The following is a 23,421-nucleotide window of genomic DNA, read 5'->3' as shown; positions in this document are numbered from 1 at the left end:
CCTTTTTAAAACTGATGATTCAATTATAAGCTCATGCATTTTTCAAAATGTATATTGGAGTCTATTTCTTCTACAGGAATTTTCCTATGTAAATAATTAGTGAATGTATTATCTCATATTTATATACATGTTCATTGAAAAAAATTTTTAACTTACGATATGGACTTCTTGTAAATAAATAGATTAAAAAAACCATATTCATATATTGTGTGATTTTCTTGATTATAAATTTGCTATCAGTTCAATCCTTCGGATGGTTTTTCCTAATCTATATACTGGTTCAATGAAACTGTCAGAAACAAATAAGGGGTCATTCCAGTATTACGTCAGCAGTGATGGGGGGGGGGGGTTGAAATTGAATGATGCCTATGTCATCAACACACCCCCTTTTTAAAAATATGAAATATAGTCTTAATGGCATCTTACTGAATGTGCTAGAAATGAGAAAAACCTTTCGCTAGATTGTGGGCACCTGAACTAATATTCTTCCTATTGATAAGTCCTCTACAGAGCCACTTTTGTTATCTCTAGATGTACCGCGAATCCTTCAAGTGATCTGGAAAGGTGCCCGTGCCGCTCAAGTGCTTTAGAAATGTGTCGCGGGACGCTTAAGTTTTCTAGAACTGCACCGCTGCCACTCAAGTGATCCGTAGGTAAGCCGCGGTTCACTTAAGTAATCTGAGAATGTGCCGCAGTTCACTTAAGTAATCTGGGAATGTGCCGGGGGTAACTTGACTCCCCAGCGCGACCCCACCCGCGTACGTCTCTGATTCCAATATGTGTTAAGAGGTGGGGGGCAGAACTGACGAAATTTTGCTGACGGGGGAGGTCAAAAATCCCTAAAAATCTGCTGACGTAATACTTGAACGGCCCGTATGTTAATATTGGCTACGTATGTTAATATTGAAACTCGCTGATGATGAAGTTATCAAAATCTAAACCAGTGTTTCCCAAAGTGGGCAATATCGCGCCCCCCCCCCCCCTAGTGGGCGACGGAATTGTTTATCGCAATCTTCCATTGGCAACGAGAGTTGATACCGGTTTCGGTTTATCGGAGGAAGATGCGATTGGTAAGAACATTCCAGAAGGTCCCGCCCCTCCAGACAGTAGTTCCCACACCTCCATACGGTGGCGCAGCCAACTTAGAAACTGTAAAATAGAATTTTGTAGAACATTCTTTTTCTCGAAGTTTCCACCAGGGTTACGTATAGCAGATGCGAGATAAGAGGAAGACCGGATGAAAAGTCAGTTTTGTGATTGAACTTTGCAAGAAAGTTGTTAGCTCTCTGATTAGCTAGTGAATACGTGTAAATTGCTGTTCTGTAAACAAATCTGTGTTTGTCCGAACCGCTTCTTTTTTTTGCAATCTCGAAGTCTTGTGAAAAATTATCCGGAATAATAGGATCCTATGGGTACGCTTGAGTAGGGGGGGGGGGGGCCGATGAGAGAAAAAATTTCTGAAGAAGGGGGCGATGGAACAAAAAGTTTGGGAAACTGTGATCTAAACCATCTCCCTCCCCTTTCCGCGGTTTGACTCGTAGGCCAGAATCTTTAATGAATAATTAAAAATGGGCTTACGGGGCTCCGCCACAGAATTTTTTTTACTAAAAAGGGCTCCGCGAGTCAAAAAAGGGTGAGAACCGCTGCTCTAAAGCATACATACTCAACCCATGACCATGTTGGCCATCGGAATCATCTGATGTGGCCCATGACCTCAAACATAATTTTGTAAAAATGAACTAAGCGACACATTTTGCAGATCATTTAAGGGGAGCCGCAACACATTAATAGATCACTTAATTCAACTTCAGTTTCACATCACTGAAGGGACACAAGGCATATTTATATAGATCACTTGAGTGACCTGTGGTACAGTTACAGATCACTTAAGCTTCCCTCGGTGCAGTTCCACAAGACTTCAGTTTTCCTCCGGTACAGTTCTAAATCACATAAGTGACCCGCGGCTCTGTTGCAGATCACTTGAATATCCCGCAATCTCCTAAAAGTTGAGCCCCCCCCCCCCCCCCGATCTGCGGAGTGCCTTGAATGATCGGAAGAAATAAAAATTCTACTACCAAGTAAATCATGGTACACTGTTCAAGAATTTGTTGGGTGGGTATCGAATTTTAGAATGCAGAATCATTCGTTTTGGCTACTCAAAATATTCGGACACGGACTGTAATCAATACCTACTCCTCCGATGTTCTCCAAAAGTTCAGCTACTACGGTAGTGAAGTAACGTTTTCCGAACTTTGGGGTGCGAATACGAGGTGGTCTAACATTTGAAAAATGTTAGCGCTTTTGAAAAAAAAAAAAGCGCTCTCCGCAAAGAGCAGGCACGCCCTCAACATAATGATTACGTGACATTGAAAATTCAAGCATTTACCAGCATGTCTTCAAAATATGGAAGAGAGATGGCAGTACCAGTGAGAATAAGAAACAAGCAATACTGTGACATACTGAATAAACAAATAACGGTAGACACCACACATTCCGGCATGTACCGCTTCGTTCAAATTCCACAGAGGAATATGTACAAAGTTCATGTACGGGTAGGTAGTAGTAGTAGTGATAGCGTAGACGCCCGAATATCCGCGCTGTTGGATGTCTCGTGGGCCGTGGATAATCCGCAAACAAGTTTTAAAAAATAATATGCAAAAAAATTCTGACTGCAATGAAAAGTATTCATAATATTCAACTTTTTCAGGGAGAGAACTTGGGGGGGGGGCATAAACGGATACGGGCTGTTCGAATATGTAATGAACGAGGGGAGGGCACCCTTCCGCCTTTTCTAGTAATAGCAATTTTTTCTGGGGCACGGTGGGTGGTCACCCCTCCCCCCTGCCCTGCTTATTCAAGGGGGGGGGTGGCGAATTTAAGGGAGGACAAAAAAAAAACACTTATAAAACTATCGAGATTTACTGTCGAGTGGGCGGAAAAGTCACAATTCCCCCGTAACAGAAATCTGACTCTGGTGCCTGGGTTCTCATTCTGGTTATAGTAAGGTTTCTGCTTTTTATCGAACTCGCCCAGCGCCATCTGCTTCAGAAGATGTTGACTCACCTCGCTTTTTCAAGTTGAGTTTCACAGTTGTAATCGAGTCTACCACTACTACTACTACTACTTAACCGTACATGCAGTGGCGTCGGGGCTGAGGGTGCGCTTACCCACAGTATTTTGTATCACGCGTCAGAGCACCCCCGAAAAAGTCCAGCACCCACGGGTGCATTACAAGAGCAGGATCCTAATGCGACAATTTTTGACAAGCGAATACTAGCCGATCTCCCATTCAGGAAAGTCTTTCTACAGAAAGCAGATCGACCTTCAACACAGAAATAACATGGAAATTCGGTCATCAGTCTTTTCCCTTCAAAATATAGATGGCAGCACCAGTAGGCAACCATTATGCTTGCAAAAAAAATCCGTCACCACAATCATCTTTTTTTCCCAACTGAAACAAAACCGCTAAAAAAAGAACAGCTATAATTTTTATGAATTGTCCACAGTCCGGTCAGTTTCATTACTTTGCCTGAAGCAGGGCGAGAGAAGTTTTCTTTATCCACTCTCAGGTTTTTTTTCTTTCGGAATCATTACTTTATTACCAGAGATGATTTCACCACAGGGCATGGGCGGAAATTCGGGGAGGGGGAAAGGTGGTCAGCGTCAAAGGTGGAGTCGACTGATGACTGATCTAATGTATATATGAATTGACATCATCATCGTGCCCTCCCCCAGACTTCCAAGTCTATGTCCGCCTATGCCACAGGAATCAGCATTGAGTGTAGTTTGCATGCTATTTTCTTATTCACACCCCCTCCCTCCCGACTTCATTATGTGGCATTAGCTGTTGATGTGCAAACAATGATAATCTTAAAATGGTAGTTACGGTCTTGTTATTCCAGAGTTGTTTTTCAGACTGTCATTTTCATATTATTCCGGAGCAAGATGCAGTGCCGTCTTAACGCATGGGTCCACCCGGGGGCCTCAAGAGAAGAGGGGCCTCACAAAAATGAGATGCGGTTGAAATTTTCTAGGATTTACCAGGTAGGGCCTCCGAAAAACCACTTAGCCCGGGGGCCCATGATACTCTTACGACGGCCCTAGCACAATGGGCCATGGTTAAGATAACATCTGTTCTGCTGGGAGACAAATTAGGTTCTTGTATTCTGTTAATTTCAGTATTCTGTGCGCGGAAATTTATATAGCCCACAGAGCGACGAATCCATAGACTTCTTACTGGTCGTATGCAGTGTAACGATCCGTGCTCGTTTAGAAGAAAATACTTTCGTGAATTGAGTAATCATGTGGGAAAATAATGAATGACTGAAAGCAGGGCCGTCTTAAGAGCACCATGGGTCCCCGGGCCAAGTGGTTTTTCTGAGGCCCTACCAAGTAAATTATAGAAAATTTCAACCAAATCTCATTTTTGTGAGGCCCCTTTTCTCTTGAGGTCCCCGGGACGTGCCCGGGTAGGCCCATGCGTTAAGACGGCACTGCCTGAAAGCAAAGCTTCTTTTTATTAGCGTTTGAAGGTATGTTTACTCAATGTCCTGATAATAAAAATATTTCTTAGCAAGTTAGATACATGGACTTTACTTTATTTGCAGATTTTTTTTCTTTTTCGACCTTTTGGCAGACACAAATCTTTCCAATGTATAGGATGTTTCCACACGCTATCACGAAGAAATTTCATTTGCGTGACGTGACAGCAATTATTCGATCAATAAAGAGGGAGTTTTCTACTGTAAGACACCCTCTGAGTCCATTACCAGTGACACGGGGCGAGGGCAATGCATCAACTGCTTCCTTGTATATGAGATCTAACCTGGTAACTGATTTTTTTCTTTTAGCTTTTCGATTGCTCGAGCAATTTTTTTTTTTCTCAATCAATCAAACTCTATATTTTCTTTTTCCTATCCCGATCTCTATTGGATAGAAAGCATGGAGAGTATCATTTTATAAAATGTTTTGATGTAAGTCTTTGATCTTTCCGCCTCTGACTCATAACCTCGTTTCTGGTGGCGTGCACGGACTTCGTCGGGCGGACGCTTCTGATTGGTTTAAATCTTGACACGCCTAAATGTTGACGAAAATTCGCATTATCTACTTTCGATTAATGGCAGCGAATTCTCATTTGTATCGCGTTGATAGAGATAGTAGAACGAAGGATTCGATGATAACAATCGTGGATGTAACGACAATTTTTTTTCATTATAATCATTGTTTTTTATAATTTGCGGTGGACATTGCTTTATGGCCTTAAAACAAAATAAAACTATAATTTTCCAAAAAAAAGAAAAGAAAAATTCTCCTTCGATGAATAAATGAGACATTTTCGTGCAACGACATGTACTCAACGTTTCTTCAACACCTGTGGTCACCATCATCAGATGTCAGATGACTGGACTTGACTTATTTTACGTCCTTTGCACCAACCTAATCAGGTAGGGCTTCAGGAGGAGAAAATGGAGAGCTTAAAAGATAGAAGGTTATATTTTTAGAGAGATGTATCAATAAGAACTCAAATTGACATAAAATAATATCAGATCAGGAGCGTAGTGCGCCTTCTCGGGGGCCCCTCTTGAAAGGGTTACTATTATGGAAAACAAATATAAATTTTTGTGGGGGGCCATTCGGCTCGGGGCCCAGTGGCAGTGTTTCGATTGTCCCAGCTTTGTTACGGTCCTGTATCAGATAAAGCTAACAGCAGCGGATATAACAGAATCATGATCTCAGCTGGCCTCGACCAGCTGAATCATGGGGTAAAAACACAACTTTTTCTCCCACTTCGATTCGAACTCAATATCGAAACTAAAACTGGGTAATCTTAACCCTTATATGTCAATGACGACATATTTTGTCTAACTTGATCCGCTTTATTTCGGCAATCACGAAATATCTCGGCTCCTTAAAAACCTCTCGTTTCGGTAACCCCCGAGCCCAGCTACTGCTTTGAAGTTTTTTACAGTCAAACATATTTCCTATCCTCCCCGCAAACTGCCGGTTAACTGCCAGTGCGCGGAGTCGGCTTTTATGCACAGTTTGATAACAGAAGGAGAGAGAGAGACGATGTTTTTCCTTTCCTTTCACGGTAGTACAGGATTATGTGTATGGTATTACGGTTAACAGGCTCGCCAACTGAGAGAGGAGGACGCCTACGCTTCCTTAGTGACGTCAATTATCTCAATTTTCCCAATAGATGGCATACTATTCCGACCAATAAAGACGGCGGCAACAATAGTTTTCCAACTCTAAAACAGAACCGCTAAACAAAAGCAGAAACAGAAAAAATTCTGGGAATTTTGACGGCTTTTAGTGGATGCGTGTGGGAAAAAACACAAAAACACTCCTATCAATGAAGAAATGCATGTTTCAAAGAGGAGAAAAAAAATTTCCCCAGATAAAAAATTCCCTAAACCTGAAAAGGAAGACAAAAAAAAGGGCAAATTTTCCAAAACGTAGGACGCTTGAAATTACATCAAAAATGAGGATAGTTGGCAACCCTATACAGCGTAACTAACAGAAAATGGTAAAGTTTTTGTCTTTTTTGTTTTATTATCATTTTCGATGTGGGGGGGGGAAAGCGTTTATCAGCTCACGCAATCGGAAAAAAAAAAATATTCGTCTTGCAAACAAGTGGAAATTTCTAGAAGGTTTAGTGATTTTCACCTTTATAATGAAGATCAGGAAAATTTAAAAAACTGTCTTTTTAAAGGGCTAATTTCTTTTTCCCCCCGATGATCCTCAAACATTCCGTTTTCGTGACGTCATCAATGAACCAATCGTATGAGGTCACACACATAAATATTTACGAATCGCGGACAATGAAAAAATAGTTCGTAGCGAAGTCGGTAGGGAGTGTTGAGAAAGTGCGAGTGCAAGTGCACTGTGGAAGTGAGTGAGAGAGTTTTTTTGTGTGTGTGTGTTGTGTGTGTGTGTTATCATGTGATTTTTCGGGGCGATGTTTTTATAATTTGTCTCTCCCTCCGGCGCCATCCAAGAGTTTGGAGATGGTGATGCGTTGTTTCGAGTTTAAAGTTGCAATTATTGTTGTTAAAAGATCGGAATAAATTTAAATAGTTGTCGCGATCGAATAATTAATTTGAATAAAAAAAAAAGTGAGCAGCAATGTCCGACGATCACAGTTTGAATCTCAGCGACGAAGATGAAGACTTGGAGAATGGAATCCACGAACCCGAGCTGAGGGGATGCTTGAACAAGTGGACAAATTACATACACGGTTGGCAAGATCGCTACATCGTGTTGAAAGATGGCACTCTATCCTACTACAAGTCCGAGAACGATACTTCATACGGGTTCCGTGGTGCTATTAGTATATCCAAAGCTGTGATCAAGGTAATTATTATCATAGCAGTGAGGAGAGCGTTTCTCTTTATACATGTGGGAAAATGTTCTCAAACCATTTATTAGCCTCATACATGCTCAGTGACCATTGGAGTCATCTGGTGTGGCTCCCCCGTGACCTCAAACCTAATTTTTTTGAAAATTAAATGAGTGGCATGTTTCCAGATCACTTAAGTAATACACGCTGCTGTTTCACGTCGATGAAGTGTCCTGCTGAACCTTCCCTGATCACTTAAGTAGCCTGTGGCGCATTTGAATATCACTCAAGTCACCCACGACACATTTACGGATTGCTTAAGTGACATGGGGGCGCTATTCCTTATTATTCTTCGTGGCAAAAACGTCAATTAAGGTGGGGGGGGGGGAGGGCGTTCCACATCCATTAAGCAACCCACGATGAATTGACAGACCACCTTGCGGGGGGCAGAGGCGCTTACATGACCTGGGCTACATGAAGAAAACATTGCGAGGCGGCTGAAAGTTGCTGGTTGTCCCGTATATATGGGACTCAAGCACATATGAAGCTGCAATGCATTGTTTGTTTGTTTTTTCCAGAAATTATTGGGGTGGGGCTCAACTCCCTTACAAAATTTATTGGGGGTCTCAAATGGTCTCAGCCCCCTAGGTTTTGGTGCCTATAACCTGCAGCATAGTTTCAGTTCACTCAAGTGACCCATGCATGACACATTTACAGATTGCTTAAGTGACATGGGGGTGCTATTCCTGATCACTTTAGTGGCCCGTGGCAAAAACTTCAATTAAGGGGAGAGCGTTCCGCATCCATTAAGCAACCCACGATGAATTGACAGACCGCCTTGCGGGGGGCAGAGGCACTTACATGAAGAAAACATTGCGAGGCGGCTGGAAGTCGCTGGTCATCCCGTATATATGGGACTCAAGCATGTATGCAGGAGGAGGAAGCTGCAATGCATTGTTTTTTTTCCAGAAATCATTGGGGTGGGTCTCAGCCCCCTTACAAAATTTATTGGGGGTCTCAAATGGTCTCAGCCCCTAGGTTCTGGTGCCTATAACCTGCAGCATAGTTCCAGACCACTCAAGTGACCTATGACACATTTCCAGATCATTGACCGCTATATTGGTATCATGATTCTAACTCTTATGTCACATCGGGCAGATTCCACCAATATTAAACATCAGAATTAATTATACATTGCAGTGTTCAACATTGGGATATGTATGTGGGCCTTACATCTGTGACTTTTTATAAATCTATACATTGCCCAGTGCTAATGAGTAGGCTGCAAAAATGGGAATAATATGTATAATTCTTTCAGTTCAGTGAAATCGTGACATAACAATATTTTGTTGATTATACATGTTATAAAGAAATCATAAGCCCACTCATACAATCACTCACTCAATTGCTCATGTAGTCTGAGCAGGCGAAAAGTACCAAGGAGGAAATGTGCCAAAAGCAAAATATTGGGTGTCGACATTTTTTCTGTTTTTTCAAGCCCTTACATAGATGATGTTTGCGATGCCTTATATGTTGAAGACCACCCTTCCCCCTCGCCTTCTCACCTTGAGGATTGAAATTTTTATGTGCATTTTGAATAACTGAAGAAATCAGTTATTGTAAAAAAAGCTTTTAAAAATTAAAATTAGGAAAGGCTGTTTTTCAGTTTTTTGACATGAATATGTCTTTGAAATTGACTAACTGATCCAACAAGCCAGATGCTGGTTTGTAATTTGTGGAAAGCATATACTCGTGATGTAGGTGAAAGTTTGTGATATCCATGGATAGATCTTGTTAAGGCAAATTGAACGATACAAATGCTTTATTCATTTTAATATGCCTTTGGTTTTGTTCAACCAGATCTATAGCTTTTGTTTGAAAAAAATCTGTCATAAGAGAGTATTTTTAGGACGCAGTAGCCCAGGTCGCCTAAAGTACTAAAGGATGTTTAGAGGTGTCGCGAGTTCGATACCTGATTCATCCTCGTCAGAAACTTTCCTGACATGGGTATAATAGAAATGGTGACAAGACTGTAGAAAAAGATTGTCGTTTCTGTTTCCAACCTAAAAAAAATAGGTTGGCATTCGGAATTGGCAATAAATTGTAGGTTCTGGTCTAATTAGTCCTCGTGTGCAGAAAATGACAGTGGTGCGAGAAAAAATCACCAAATGAGGAATTTTCAATCTCCTGAAGTTTGCTATAGCAGGGTTTGGTCAGGAAAGTAATTATTTCAGAGCAACACCCTGGGGTAAAGCAGCACCTCCTAGAGATAGAAGGCCTCTGCTCTGTTTATCATAAATGTCATTCAGACTACCCAACAAGTTTGCCACATTTTGAAGCACAGCAACCTATTATTTCTTCTTATTTTGGCGGATAATCTTCCTGATTGGCTCACAAGTACCACATAGTGATTGGTTGTGGGCAGGGGCGTAGCCAGAAATTTTGTTCGGGAGGGGGGGGGACCAAAGTGACAGAACAATGGATTTGGCCATCTTTTTTCGGTCATTTTCTCACATTTTGGGGGGGGGGGCAGACCCCCAACTCCCCCCCTCGCTACGCCCTTGGATGCGGGGCATAGAAATCGCCAATTCTGAGCCCAATCATTTCTTTTTCTCACAACGATGATACTGGCACGAGCAGGGAAGTTTTTTCTCCTAAATATTCTGAGGGAAAATAGATTACTTACTGACGTCTCAAGCAGACCACAGAGTCCTTCTATCTCTAGGAGGTGCTGGGTAAGGGTGTACAACCTCCATACAGCCGGCGAAAGTTGTTCCGTTAGGAAATCGATGCACACAACAACATGATAAACACCCTAACAATACTCCCCGCACCCTGTCCACGTATAGTTGAAAATTACAGTGAAAAAAAAATTTTCCAAGACATGTAAAGTTGCCGTTGACAGCTGAAGAAATTATCAAAGACAAGTAAAATTGCCAACTAATCGCTGAAGTTGATTAAAAAAGTCACCAATCTCAAAAAATGATGTGTTCTGCAAGTCAAAATGTAATTCTTTATTGAAAAACATATATGTGAAGAAAAGGGAAATTTATTAAAAGCATTTGGGACAGCCAAAATAATGGGAATGTCCCATAAAATATGGGGCTTATAGTCTCCAAATATATACAAGTTTCTGGCCCGTGAGAGTGGCAGAAATACTGGGAGGGCTAGATGTGTCCCACCTTGCATCTTTTATTACAGATTTTAAGGCGTTCCTAAGGGATAGACACATCTAGCATTTATTTATAAATCAAAATTTTGTATTACAACAAATATGATGTGAATATCTGAGCATGGAGGGAGTCCTCACACATTAACAAGCATTTCTTAAGCCCCATTAACATGGGAAATAGAAAAGGGGTTCAAAACCTGCTTCAAGAATTTTCACTAATGACTGCTCCCCATTTCTTTCCTTACTAAGGAAAAAAGTTGTCAAGCGGGTGCTAGAACTCTTAATGCTACCACAATATTTGTGCATGCAAATGGGGCTTTACCCCCCCCCCCCTCCCCCCAAGCATCCATTTCGCTACATTAGGTCAACCAATGTGATCTTGAATATAGTTCTTGACATCTGTTGATTCATATGCTGGACTTGGTGAGGTGTCACTTATTTCCTATCAAGTTTCAATCTCTTGTCCTTGACGTTTCACTAGCGATAAATTCCACGTTGATCAAAGTGTATCGTGTGCGTGTTGCGCAACATGTATGGCAGAAATACAGCATATCATCCATTGATTGAAAAAGTTGTGCACCACTGCTCTAGGGTGCCAAGGTAAACTAATTATGTACAGAAAGCTTAGCATCCAAGCCCTAAAAATATGAAGTTGTTCTGCAGTTTCCTACAGTCAGTGGGTACAGATCTGGGTTTGGCGTAAATGGGTCGATCAGAAAATTTGGTTCAGCTGGTTTATATCAGTCACATGAATGTTTATTTGATATCTGGTAAATATTTGTATGATGTACCTAAGCTGAGATGTTATTTAATTTATGTTTGAACTGTTTCAGACTCACGAATTTGATGAGTGTCGTTTCGATGTGAGTGTCAATGATATTGTGTGGTATTTACGAGCCAGCAGCGTAGAAGCGAGAAATCACTGGGTGGATACATTGGAAGCATATAAGGTGAGATAATTTCTACTAGTCAGGGTCTGTCCAGACATTTTTTTGTAAAACTAAAAATTCCTTATTTTTGTGAAAATTGTCATTAATTTTGAAGAAAGCGAAAAAAATCGAATTTATCCTGAAAGAAATGAAATGCCAAATTTATGGTTTTGTCTATTTGTGTTTTGAAACCACAGAACCATGTTTGATTTTCAAACTCTTCTCAACTAGAAGAACGATCGTGATCGATGATTGACTTTTTATTTTTCCTCACGTTAATGTTACTGTTGCTTTTAAAAATCAGCTTCTTACATTTACTTCTTTTGCATTTGTTTTACTGCAGCTGTTCTTTGTATAAAGTGTTTGTTAGCCCCATAGCATCTTGTTACTTTTTGTGGCTTCAAAAAGGAACCTGAGGTAGCAGTGAAACAATTTGAAGCTATTCCACAAAAGTTTCCTAGGCTTCTGCTCTTTTCCTGTTATACAATTGTGGTATTCACACCCCTTGCTCCACTGGTGGCTGGGCCAATCTGGTGCTTCCCATTTGTGCCCATTATCCTCTGGGATTCCTGTTGGACTGGTGTGTAGCCACTCTCATTAACGTTAAATACTCGTGAATCGTTTAGCATGTTGTTAGTTTGTAGCATGTTTAGTTTGTTCACTAATTTTTCTGAAAGGTCAAAGAATTTTGCCACCTTTTCTCCATTGAAACCTCTCATTCACATTAGAATATAATTATAATAGTATGTATTAAAATCAGATGACTGCTTTGTTTAGATCCCTAAATTGGACCGATCCAAATAGGGCACCATTGACTGGTCCAATTTAGGAAACATCGCATTTTGCAAATAGCAACTAATTATTGCAGATATATTCTAATTGCTTATTACAAAAAATACAATCAAAGGGTTAGGAAATATACAGTAAACAACAAAACAGCGTCTTCCTTTGAATCAAGTTTTTTTAAGAAAAGGTGATGAAAAATAGTAACAAATAGTTGTAATAAAGACAATGTGCAATCATACCAAGACAAAATGCAACTCGTAATATCAAAAATGTGCTATGTGGACTTCTTCAGTTTCCCTGCCCTCTGGTATCAAGTAAATGTACTAAACAATTCCTATTTCTGAGAACAAGAGGTGGGTCCAAATTTGACTACTTTCTCTTATACGCCGTCCAGATGCACACGGTTACCTACCACTACTACTAAGCCATAAATGTACCTCATCCATATTCCTCTGTGAAACCTGTAACGAATTGGTACATGTTGGAGTGTACGTGTAGTACCTAACATGAAGTTTGTTTGTGTGTAATGCTTGTTACTTGTAGTGCTGCCATCTACCACCAGTTTTTCTATCTATGAGTGAAGTGTAATGATTAAATAATTTATCATTGTAGGCCTGTTGATCTCTGTGGCGAGACTTTTTAATGGAGATATCGGCTCACATTGCGCCTCAAAGTTGGGAACCACAGTTATGTGTAGTGCTGCCATCTACCACCAGTTTTTTCTAGATGTGAGTGAAGTTTAATGATTGAATAATTCTATCGTTGTAGGCCTGTTGTCTGTGGCAAGACTTTTCAATGGGGAGATCGGCTCGCATTTGTGCCTCAAAGTTGGGAACCATGGGAAACCAACTTCAGCCGACCATCACTGCAGCGACAGTGGGGTTCAAACCTGTATCCTCGCGATGTGAATCCGTTACTATGACCACTCGACCACCACAGCAGCAATGGCTACCTACCGCAATGTCCAGCACTACCACTGCTTACTTTTAGTACTCTTAGAGAGTTCGCACTGAAAATGTTATAGTGAAAATAGTTTGTGCCTTGGGCATTTGTCATCTTTGCCTGTGCTTCCTGAATGTTCACCTCTACGTGAACAAAGTGATCATCGATCATGTGCAATCATGCTGTGGTCCGCTGTTTGTTGGTGAATCCGCTTCCAAACGTCTTGGTTATCTTCTTGTCCTCTGAATGCTTACCAATGTACGTGTGTTGTTCTGAGTGACTGTACATTGATGTTGAGGTGAATTCGTCAGACAGTTCGGACTGACTAGCACCGTGAACTGACTATGTATGGTGAGATTCACCTGATATATGATCACATGTTATCCGCAATCTATAATTTATTTTAAGCTGTTCTGTAAAATTAACTGTTAAAATTAATCGTTAAATGTAAAATTTTAGTGTAAATAAGCATCATTGGTGAATGAAAATTGTTTCCTGTTTTTTCATTGTGTTGTCTACCAACTAACAAGGTAAAAAATAAGAATTTGGGAATGTTCCGAAAATCTGTACATATCGGCGGTTTCAGTTTTCGTGAATGTGCAAATGAAGCAGAGATGGCAAACAATTGAAGATGTTGAACAGTTATTATCAATTTGAATCAATCAGAAACAGTTTGTGTTGTGTTTCGGAGGCCACTATATGTGAAAATGCCAGACTGTTGTATACTGATCTCATTAAGAAAATGCCTGGGACGAGTGCTAGTATGATTTTAAGGCCAGCGGAGGCTGGTTCAAAAAATTCAAGAGGCGCACTGGCATACATAGTGTTTGTTGTACTAGGCACAGCGAAGGTGTGTGTTTTGGTATTAAACACTATATTCATTCTCTACAAAATGTGTTTTTGGTATTATTTCGCAGTGTCTAGAACAAATTAATTGTATTTACATTGATCCATAAGGAACTCATTGCCTCGGTTTTCATCTGTTTCGAATGGATTATCGATAAAAATCGAGGTATCACTGTATAGCTTACAGTGAAAGATACAGTGGAACCTCCATTGGCGACACTTTTATATTATGACAAACCTTCTTTCTGAGCTGGTTTTCCACAGAACAAACAACTGTCTCCATTGACATAATATAAAAAGATGCTTCTACTCCACTGCCACCTCTGGAGGCTGTTGACAACCATCACTGCCTCGTTTTACACACGAAAAATAAAGACCAAGTTGCCCAGTATGTTCATGTTTTCTGACCTTAATACATGTGACAGCTTGGACCAAAAAAAAAAGAAACATTCTGGAGAGGGTTTGAGATTTGGGAGGTCAACAGAACAGATTTGCTGTTATAAAAATAAAACATAAATTGTGACTGACGATTTTAAGTAACTCCGAACAGCCATCTTGGAGAGGTTTTTCTGCGTGTATATGTACTATTCTATCTAATTACAGTTGTTTGTTTACTAATTTATAGCTTGATTCTGCATATGGGAGTGAGAACAGCCTTCGCCGCCATGGCTCAGCTATATCAGTGGGATCTACCAGTCTGTCTGGAACAAGCATGACTTCTTTCAAGAAAGCTCGAGGTTTAAAAGAAAAAGTGGCTGAAATGGAGACATTTCGAGATATCCTTATCAGGCAGGTGGACACTTTGCAAAGCTACTTTGACGTTTGTGCAGAAATGACCACTGTGAATGGTGAATGTAACAAAGACAGCAACGATGTGCATAGTAAGTCCTAAAAATTCATTTAGATAAACGCATTTAGTATATTAAAGTATTTATTAAATCTATCCGTTAACTAAAGTAAAGGCTTTTTGATAAAACCTTTAATTGAAAATGGAAAAAAAATCTTTTCAAATATAGTATTTGGCAATGAATTTAAAACTTTATTGTAGATTTTAACTTTTGCCTGAACAATGCTGGCCAAGGCAGTTATTTCTAAACAATGGGCAGCACCCTAAACTGTCAAAATCAGTTGGATGTTTAAGAATATTTTGTGAATAATTATAATATATACTTGAGGTTACGCTTGAGACTTCGCTCACATGAATTTCATAACCTGAAAATTCCTCCCTTGTGACCATTTAGGTGTTAAATTTTGAAAAATATCTGCTTAGCGAGTCTCTACATTATAAAATGAAAATATTGACCAAATTTCATATTTATAGCTTCAGCAATTTCGGCTCGGCGATGATAAATCGCTCACTCAGGACATGTTATTCTATACATTAGATTATAATTGGTATGTATATCACGGTAAATGTGGTAAATCTGTTACTATGTATAATAACTGGATTTATCACAACATATGTATAATAATTGTGAATTTTATTGAAACATAGTAACCTAAATAGGGCTGTCAGTGTATCGTGATGATTTTGGGTGTCCTTGATCTGCCTCAAGATTACGTCAAGTGTTATTGACTGAGTTTATTTGGATCAGTGGTATGCCATCAAATATTTGAGCCCAACAAAGCTTTTTATGGAAAATTTTAGTTTTTTTTTTCAGCGAACAAAATACCCTTACCCAGAGTCTTACCTGGAGGGAGGGTATGGGGCTTGTGCCCTCTTCAAGTCACCCAAAAATGTATATTTTTCTTAAATAAATTAAAATGTTGAAAGAAATTATCCATTTTGTTAATCCATTTTTGTTAATTTAAATGCTTTTAGTGGATTTTCTGCCAAATTTGTAATATTTGATAGGGATGTATTAAAAGCAATAGATTGGGCAACCTTAGTTGAGGTATATATATATATATGTATCTCAGGTGTGCACATCTTGAAATTTATCAATTTTATATTGCTTTTATTCCATCATTTTCATTTTTGTTGTTGACAAATTTTTCAGAAAAAAATTGGGAATTTGTCTTTACTCATTCTTTCCTTTGTTTAGATGTTAATTATAAAATGAGTGTAAATTATGCTGATTGTGTTGGTTATTCATTGCAGTGGATGAACTTGATTGTGATTTTGATGAAGTTGGTACACTCCGTGAGCCATCTATGATACATCTTGCAGACAGGCTTGATTCACCCAGCCATAAGGAAAGAGGTAAAATTTCATCTATTGCACTCATGCCTAGTAGTTTTCTCTAATATGTACTGGGATTTCCAGTTGATAAGCCACGGTATATCTGATGATTTTAAGTTTGGACTTTCGGTTCTTCCTGCAACATACAGTGTATACAGGCCTTTGATTTACTCAGACCCACCCTGCAAGGTTTTCACCAAATGCGGCTGTACTCATGAAATAATTTTTTTCTCATAATAATAATAAAAAAAATTCTTGTTCTTGAAAATGATTCCAAAATCAATAAACTGCCTATGTGGCGCAGTGAAACCTCTCTATAACGTAAACGGGGTTTTTTTTAACTAAACGTAAATTTTTTATCCTTTGAGGATCTGTCAGTCAGTAGTTTGTGAAATACACATTACAGTCCTATCTCATTGAACTCCGAAAATTGTTAGTTAATGGGGAATGTCTTATGGGAACTTACACAATTACACTGCTTGAACTTACAAGAATTACAAAGACAGTGCAGGAAGTGATTTCTGCAACAGGATAAATCCAGTAACAGAGTTCTGGCATTCATGTCATGTTTTATGAATTGGGGAAATTATTCATACATAGAGTTGAACGAGTCTCTCAATTAGTTTCCCACTGGGGTCTGGTAAAGGTGGTACTTGATTTAGCCACTAGCATTTCATGAATTGTGTTATCACTAGTTGGATGTGGCTAGCAGTGCCTATTGAAGCTCTTTATTGTTTCTGCCAGGCACATTCCTTCATGCTATTGCTAGTTGATGTGTTAAAATGTTTGTTTTCTTCACCAGTTCATTAGATTTCAATTCTAACTTGCGTTTATGTTATGTTGGATCAGTTTCAAGATTCTTGTTCTCATTTCATTGTCAGTGATACAGTGATAAATTTTAAGCATTCACACATTATTTCTTGATCACAAGATTGTATGATAAATATTTTATTTGTTGGCTGAAAAGCAGTATTTATATACATTAATTTTGTGATGATTTCATGAGCTGTGCAGTCAAAGGTGGAAGATCCTTTTTCATCTTGTCCTATTGAATTTACATAGCCATTCATTGAAAATTTTGTAAGTCATTCAAGCAGATTTGTGTATGCAAAATAATCAACTGGCAGGCTCTTAATGTTTTGAAATCTTTGCATCTTTGATGCATGCTCTTCCCCATAATTACAATTGAAAGTAAAAAAAAGGAAAGACAGGGAGCTGAAACTAAACAGTTGAATGTTCTCATGCATAATTAAATTCTGATCACATTAATTAAATAGGCCTATGTTGTAACATCAGTGGTGGGCGAATCAGGGCTTGTAAATTATGATAACATAATCCATGATCACATTAAGAGGAACCTACTGTGTATTTATGTATTGGAAAATATTTTGAACCATTTAATAAGTTTTTTTTTCCTTAGAATGTGTTTTGAATTGCATAATCCCAATGATTGCATATGTTGTGGATCTTACATTTCTAATGCATTTTTCTTACGCAAAACACTGCTTTTATAACTGTGAAAACTTGAATAACCGCATAATATTTACATAACCATAGAGATATAATAATGAATAGTTGATTGCTGTGATCAAGTTTAAAAGAACCTGAATGCTTGCTTTAGTTTTTTTTATAAATAATGTACGTTTCTGTTATTTATGATGATGTTATTTATATTTGTTATTCTATCAACATAGCTTTTTATTGTAGTTTTTGATGCAAATCTCTTTTGCAGTTCCTCCTATAATCACCAGGGAATTATTAGCCAAGCATGGCTCTCATGCTATTGACTTCAGAGGAGAATCTCTCACTTTCAAGGCAACGACCAGTGGAATAATAAATACACTTTCTCACTGTATTGAGCTTTTGGCTCAGAGGGAAGAAAATTGGAAGCGTCGTCTTGAGAAGGTAATTGTGCAAATAATTCCAAATTTATTCATCAACAAACAATCTTTTGATTAAAACCAAAACTTATTTGTCCAGTTGTTTGGGTATATCTTGCATGGCACACATCAGGCCCAGATAACCAAAATTGGCAAACTGGCCCCACGTACAAAATCTCTTCGGGTTTTTGGTTAAAAATCATTTGCTAGCATACAAAGTCCCACTTGCATTTATCATTAGCAAAACAACTTTATCTTTTAAGTCTTCTTATTATTTTTTTATTAGAAATTAATGTTATATAGAGCTAAATGCGTGGGAGAATAGATTGTTATCCTAACACATACAAAGTACATAAAAAATCCACTGAGTTTTTGCTAAAAATTATATGTCAGCTCACAAATAATGTATAGGAAGAACAGACCCACTGAGTTTTTGCTAGAAAATGGCTTTGACTGAAAATCATTTGTTAGCCTACAAATTATACTTATTTATAGTCTTTAGCAAAATTACAAAACTCTTTTGGCCTTTGTTATTTTTATAACCCATATAGAAATTAATAGTGAAAATCTCCTATGTGAAGCTATTTGTATAATAATCATCAGCATCACTTTGAAGGATAAGCGCAGGATGATTGCCTCAGAAATCAATATTAACATGCACGTTTTGCTGTGGAAATATAGAAATTTTGAGATTTTTTTTTTAGCGACATAAGAAATTTTGGAAATTGAATTCTCTTTGTTTTCAAAATCTTGAATTTATTTAGAGATAAGAAGCTAAGAAAATTATTTATAAAATTATATGCTTGACCTACTTATGAGTTAGATAACCATACAATAACACTAATCTCAATTTTTTTCTTTATCTTTTACCAAGTATGAAAATAAAAATGTACTTTTTAAAAAAATATATGTATTTAATTATCAATTCATATAGTGTTTACAATTTTTTAAAATTAATAACAATCCATAGGATTACATCGAGGAAATTTTGTATCTTCAGTTGAAGAGAGAGTTTTTTTAGTCAAGAACAGAGAGATGGGTAAGAGATAAAGACCAATCCTGCCCTTGAATTTAAAAAAAAGTTTTCGCAATATCCATAATGAAAAGAAATTTGTTTTTTTTTTGCATGGGAGAAGAGAATGTTATAACAATGCAGCATTATGTCCTGTTGCGTTTAGAAATCTAATCAATGATCAAATTTCACAACTGGTGGGATTTGTTATTACTGCACTCATTTTAACACAGTGTCTTGCAAAGGCAGACAACAATCAAATGACTGTAATATGGCGGTTACATTCCCAACAAAGCAAGTAATGCTGCTACTTATGCGCGAACCAATCGGTATCACCATTCATTTTTTATACAGGATCGCCCTCAATTTTGAACCGCACCTCGTAGATGGCGTAAAGTAATAGTCACCCAAAGATGCGCTTCATTTGCTTTATACACTACTCAATTTTTTTCTTTAGTTTGCTCCAGAACTGTATTAGTCAATTTATTTGTGCTATGAAATAAATTCTGTGAAAAGCATTTTTGTAAATCATTAAAATTAGCTATTTCATGAAGTAACGTTTCCTCACTGTCTTGTTTTTCAGGAATGTGAAAAGCGGAAAAAAGTAGAGGAAGCATATAAACAAGTTCTTTCTGAAGCAAGTTCTGCAAGAACTGTAGTTATTGGTAGTCCAGACTATGAAGTAATTCCTATATATATTAGTAAAAAATAAGTATAGTTATTTAGTTTCACTTCGGCAACTAATAACAGATTTTGCTCCTTTCTGAGGGAGCATATAAGTGCATGAAATACAGCGTGTCCTGAAAGTCCTTACTCAGGCTTCTTTCTCTTGTCAACCACTGGCCGCATACAAGAACCTTTAATTGCAAAAATGTTTTGAATAAGGAAATATTCATATTGTGGTACTTAACCATTAAATACATAGTTTTGCATATGTGCAGATGGTCCGTTAAACATTCATTACTGTATTCAGTTTAAAGATAAAAATTCAGAATCACCTTTGTACATAAGGTGAGGTCATATCTTTCCGTTTTATATTTTGAATTTGCTGGTAAATGTCCCAATTAACGATAAAAACTCTTCATTTGTTGTAAAGCATGTGTGGCTGATCGCACCAATTTATTAAAATGTTTTGTTTGCATTTATTATTTTTTAATCTTGATGTTTTCAACCCAAATTTTTCTTTTCTTACTATTGTTTCAATCATAGAGAAGGTAGTTATATATTTGGAAAGTAATATTACTTCAGTATATTTGTTTTATATGTGCTTTTTGAGGCTCTGTGTGTCCTTTTTAAGGCCTGATTACAGTGCTCTATAAACAGTGCAATTCAAAATAGATTTCTTTTAATGATTTTTCTAGCTTTTTTATACGTGTCAGTAACTATGAAAACAATTATTAGCTCAAAAAATAAATTACGCATTTAAGGGTTAGCTTCCCCCCTTAGGTTGGGATTACACTATAAAAGTTTGATAAATTTTTTTACAAAACCTAAAAGAAACAACCAATAATCCTATTAATTACATTCACTTGAACGTAAACGATGTGCTTACTGATTACATTTAAGTTTTATAAAAGAACTTTTCTGAAGCTTTTGTAGTGTTATAGTGTAATCCTGACCTTACCCCAAATGAATTTTTTTAAGTGCTCTCTACTGTTTCTTACAGGTGAGGCCAGAACTGACAAGGTTAAACAAAATAGTTTATGAAAAATTCTGTCAGTTTCAATAGTTAATACCTTGAAGAAATTTGGCCTTTCAGCAATATGTAACAAAATAAGTTTCATGGCTATATGATGAATATTTTTTGCTTTGGTCACTCAATGACAACTAAAAAAATGACATTCAAGTACCGGAGAATCAAAAAAATTCAAGTTTTTAAATTATAAATATTGTGTATGGTTTGTTTGGCATATTACTTCAGGAATTTTTTTTCTAGGATTTGTTTATATGAAATTCCCATGATATGGTTATTTACTTCGTCCAGAACTAGTTTCTAACCTTTTTTTTTTCCATCTCGCACTCCCAGTGCAGTACGGTTTACCTTCCCACACCCCCTTGGATAATGTGTTTTCTATTTGTTGTGAAATTCAATTTTTTTTGTAAATAATTACATTAATTTTTATAAATTCTTTTATGAAATTTTAAGAGAAAAAGATTCAATGACTTGTTTTTCCGTTATTGATTCCAGCTGGAACAGCAATATTACATTTATATATATATTTTTATCACTTGATAAATTTTTTGACATTTTTCCTGAATCACACACGCAACAGTATCAAATCTAAAATAAAACAAGGTAGGAATTTAAACAAACTACAAAATATTCTAGGCGAAAAATAAACTTTTGTAACACGAATTTCATGTGACACATTTCTCCAAGCAAAAGTTAAGAGATGTGGTGTCAAAATTTTAGTATGATTCATATTTTTTAAAGAATTGAAAAAATCAATTCAATTCTTCATTTCAATTTTCCTGCAAAATCAGTCTCTCTGTCAATGTTAAAAAAATTCCCATCTTGCTCCACTAAAAATCCTTTGCTGCACCCCTGGTTAAGAACCACTGATCTAAAACATTTTGTGATTGGATGTGTTTGTCTTCAACTAACGGTTGAGGAAAACAAAGACCTGGGTAAGAAATTGATGGCACACAGTATGCTGAAAATAATATATTGGCTCTATATATGCATACTAAGCATATTAAATGCTTGGTTAATTTTTAAAATAGAGTAAAAGTCTATGTTATGTGCTTATAATAATCTACGTCTTCTGATCTGTTGAAAAATAATTGTACAGAGCAGTAAAGGCAGGGCTCCCACTCGTCCTACTTTTCCTATTTTTTGGTAAAATATCCTTTTGTCCTACTTTCTCGATTTGTCATACTTTTTTACCAAATCCTATCCACCAAAATTTGTGTAATTGATTTTAATTCAGGAGGAAATCATAGATATATTGCCAAATATTACAAATTTTGTAGATTGCAATTAATGATTTTGCCAAAGCAGAAATTATATCTTTTTAAGGTTATTTGAGGGGTGTATGCAGACCATTTAGTTTATTAATTTTTCATTTGCTTAGTTTGAGGGTTCAGCAAGTAAAGTAGTCATTAAAAACTTCTGTCTGGATGGGAAAAATAATTTTGTATCTATTACTTCATGGTCTTGGACAGTAACTAACATTCATCATTCAAAATTATGGTGCAAATAGATGAAACAACACGTTTGCATTACAAAGCAGTTACATACATAGGCCTATTCTAGGTTCTGTGATTCTGATGCTACCCAATAGTATTCAGTTGTCTTCTGTATTTTTAAGGCATGAAGAGAGATAAGTAGTATTTACAATGCTCAGCAAAGTGCTAGAAACAAATGGGCTTTATTTGTGAAAAACGATTACACTAGCATTGAACAGTAAAATGTAAAAAAATGCCTTTAAAAAAAAGAATGGAAAACACATTAAAACCATGCAGTTCACCTTGACTTTGATCTTACATCGGACCTTGTAATTCACACATTTTTCACTGTGCTTTTGAAGTGGTCTCGAAAGAGCATAATTCTTAAAAATCTTCTATGCTCTCATAATTTGCTTTGCATTGTCGAAGCGAGTTGACAGACTCGACCGTGGAAGCCTCCAAAAGGAATGCAATATATACTGTGAGAGACACAGAAAAGAATTATCTGTGTTTTGGCCAAAAATTGTTTTTGTAACCAAGTCATTTCTGTCATTTTGATTTGGCTTGAGTCAATCTTATAAAATACTGAAACAGTGCTATGAAAAAATAAAATATTAAATTTTTTTTTAATTATGCTATGATTATGGTGTCTGGGGGGGGGGGGTATCCTACTTTTTCTAATTTTTTTGAGTGGTAGCCCTGCATTAGAGGGAATGCATTGCTAATTTTGCAGGGCAATTAATTTTTAAACTTTCACAGTGCTTTTAAAAAAATGCAAGAAAAACATTTTATTTGTTATTTAACTAGTTCTTTTGTTTTGTGTTAATAAAACCAAGCAAATGACAGAAAAAAATTAGTCTAAAATGAATTTTTGTTATCTTGATATAAAAAAATTATAGTTTTGGATTTTGAATATTTCTTTCAGTAATAATGTTTAATTCCAATAAATTTTTCATTTCATTTGCAGGAAGGTCCACATTCAATTATCAAAGAAGAGGAATTCTTTGATGCAGTGGATGCTGCACTCGACAAAAATGAACAACAGGATGAAGATAAGGTATTATGCTTGAATTTGATAGATTAAATGAAAAGAAACATTTTCAGCTATAAAGATGTTCCTTGGGTTTTTAGTTACCTGAACACCTTATTCGCATAAACTAAA

General features: G+C 37.2%; 1 protein-coding gene across 1 annotated transcript in view; it reads left to right on the top strand.

Annotated features, from left to right (window-relative positions):
- Positions 1-6,885: 6,885 nt before the first annotated feature.
- Positions 6,886-23,421, top strand: part of cert (ceramide transfer protein) — a 34,007-nt gene continuing 17,471 nt past the window's right edge. The window contains exons 1-7 of the mRNA XM_089249661.1: positions 6,886-7,356; positions 11,348-11,464; positions 14,643-14,898; positions 16,119-16,220; positions 17,932-18,104; positions 19,675-19,773; positions 23,227-23,316. Coding sequence (XP_089105787.1) covers positions 7,129-7,356; positions 11,348-11,464; positions 14,643-14,898; positions 16,119-16,220; positions 17,932-18,104; positions 19,675-19,773; positions 23,227-23,316 — 1,065 coding nt within the window. The 5' untranslated portion in view covers positions 6,886-7,128. The remainder of the gene's footprint in view (positions 7,357-11,347; positions 11,465-14,642; positions 14,899-16,118; positions 16,221-17,931; positions 18,105-19,674; positions 19,774-23,226; positions 23,317-23,421) is intronic.

Source organism: Pholcus phalangioides, unplaced genomic scaffold (assembly GCF_987345545.1).
Source record: "Pholcus phalangioides strain wild (caught in Gottingen) unplaced genomic scaffold, Ppha-v1.0 ptg000003l_1, whole genome shotgun sequence".
Lineage (NCBI taxonomy): Eukaryota > Metazoa > Arthropoda > Arachnida > Araneae > Pholcidae > Pholcus > Pholcus phalangioides.
The sequence above is the reverse complement of the archived record's forward strand: the minus strand, read 5'-3'. Positions and strand labels throughout refer to the sequence as shown.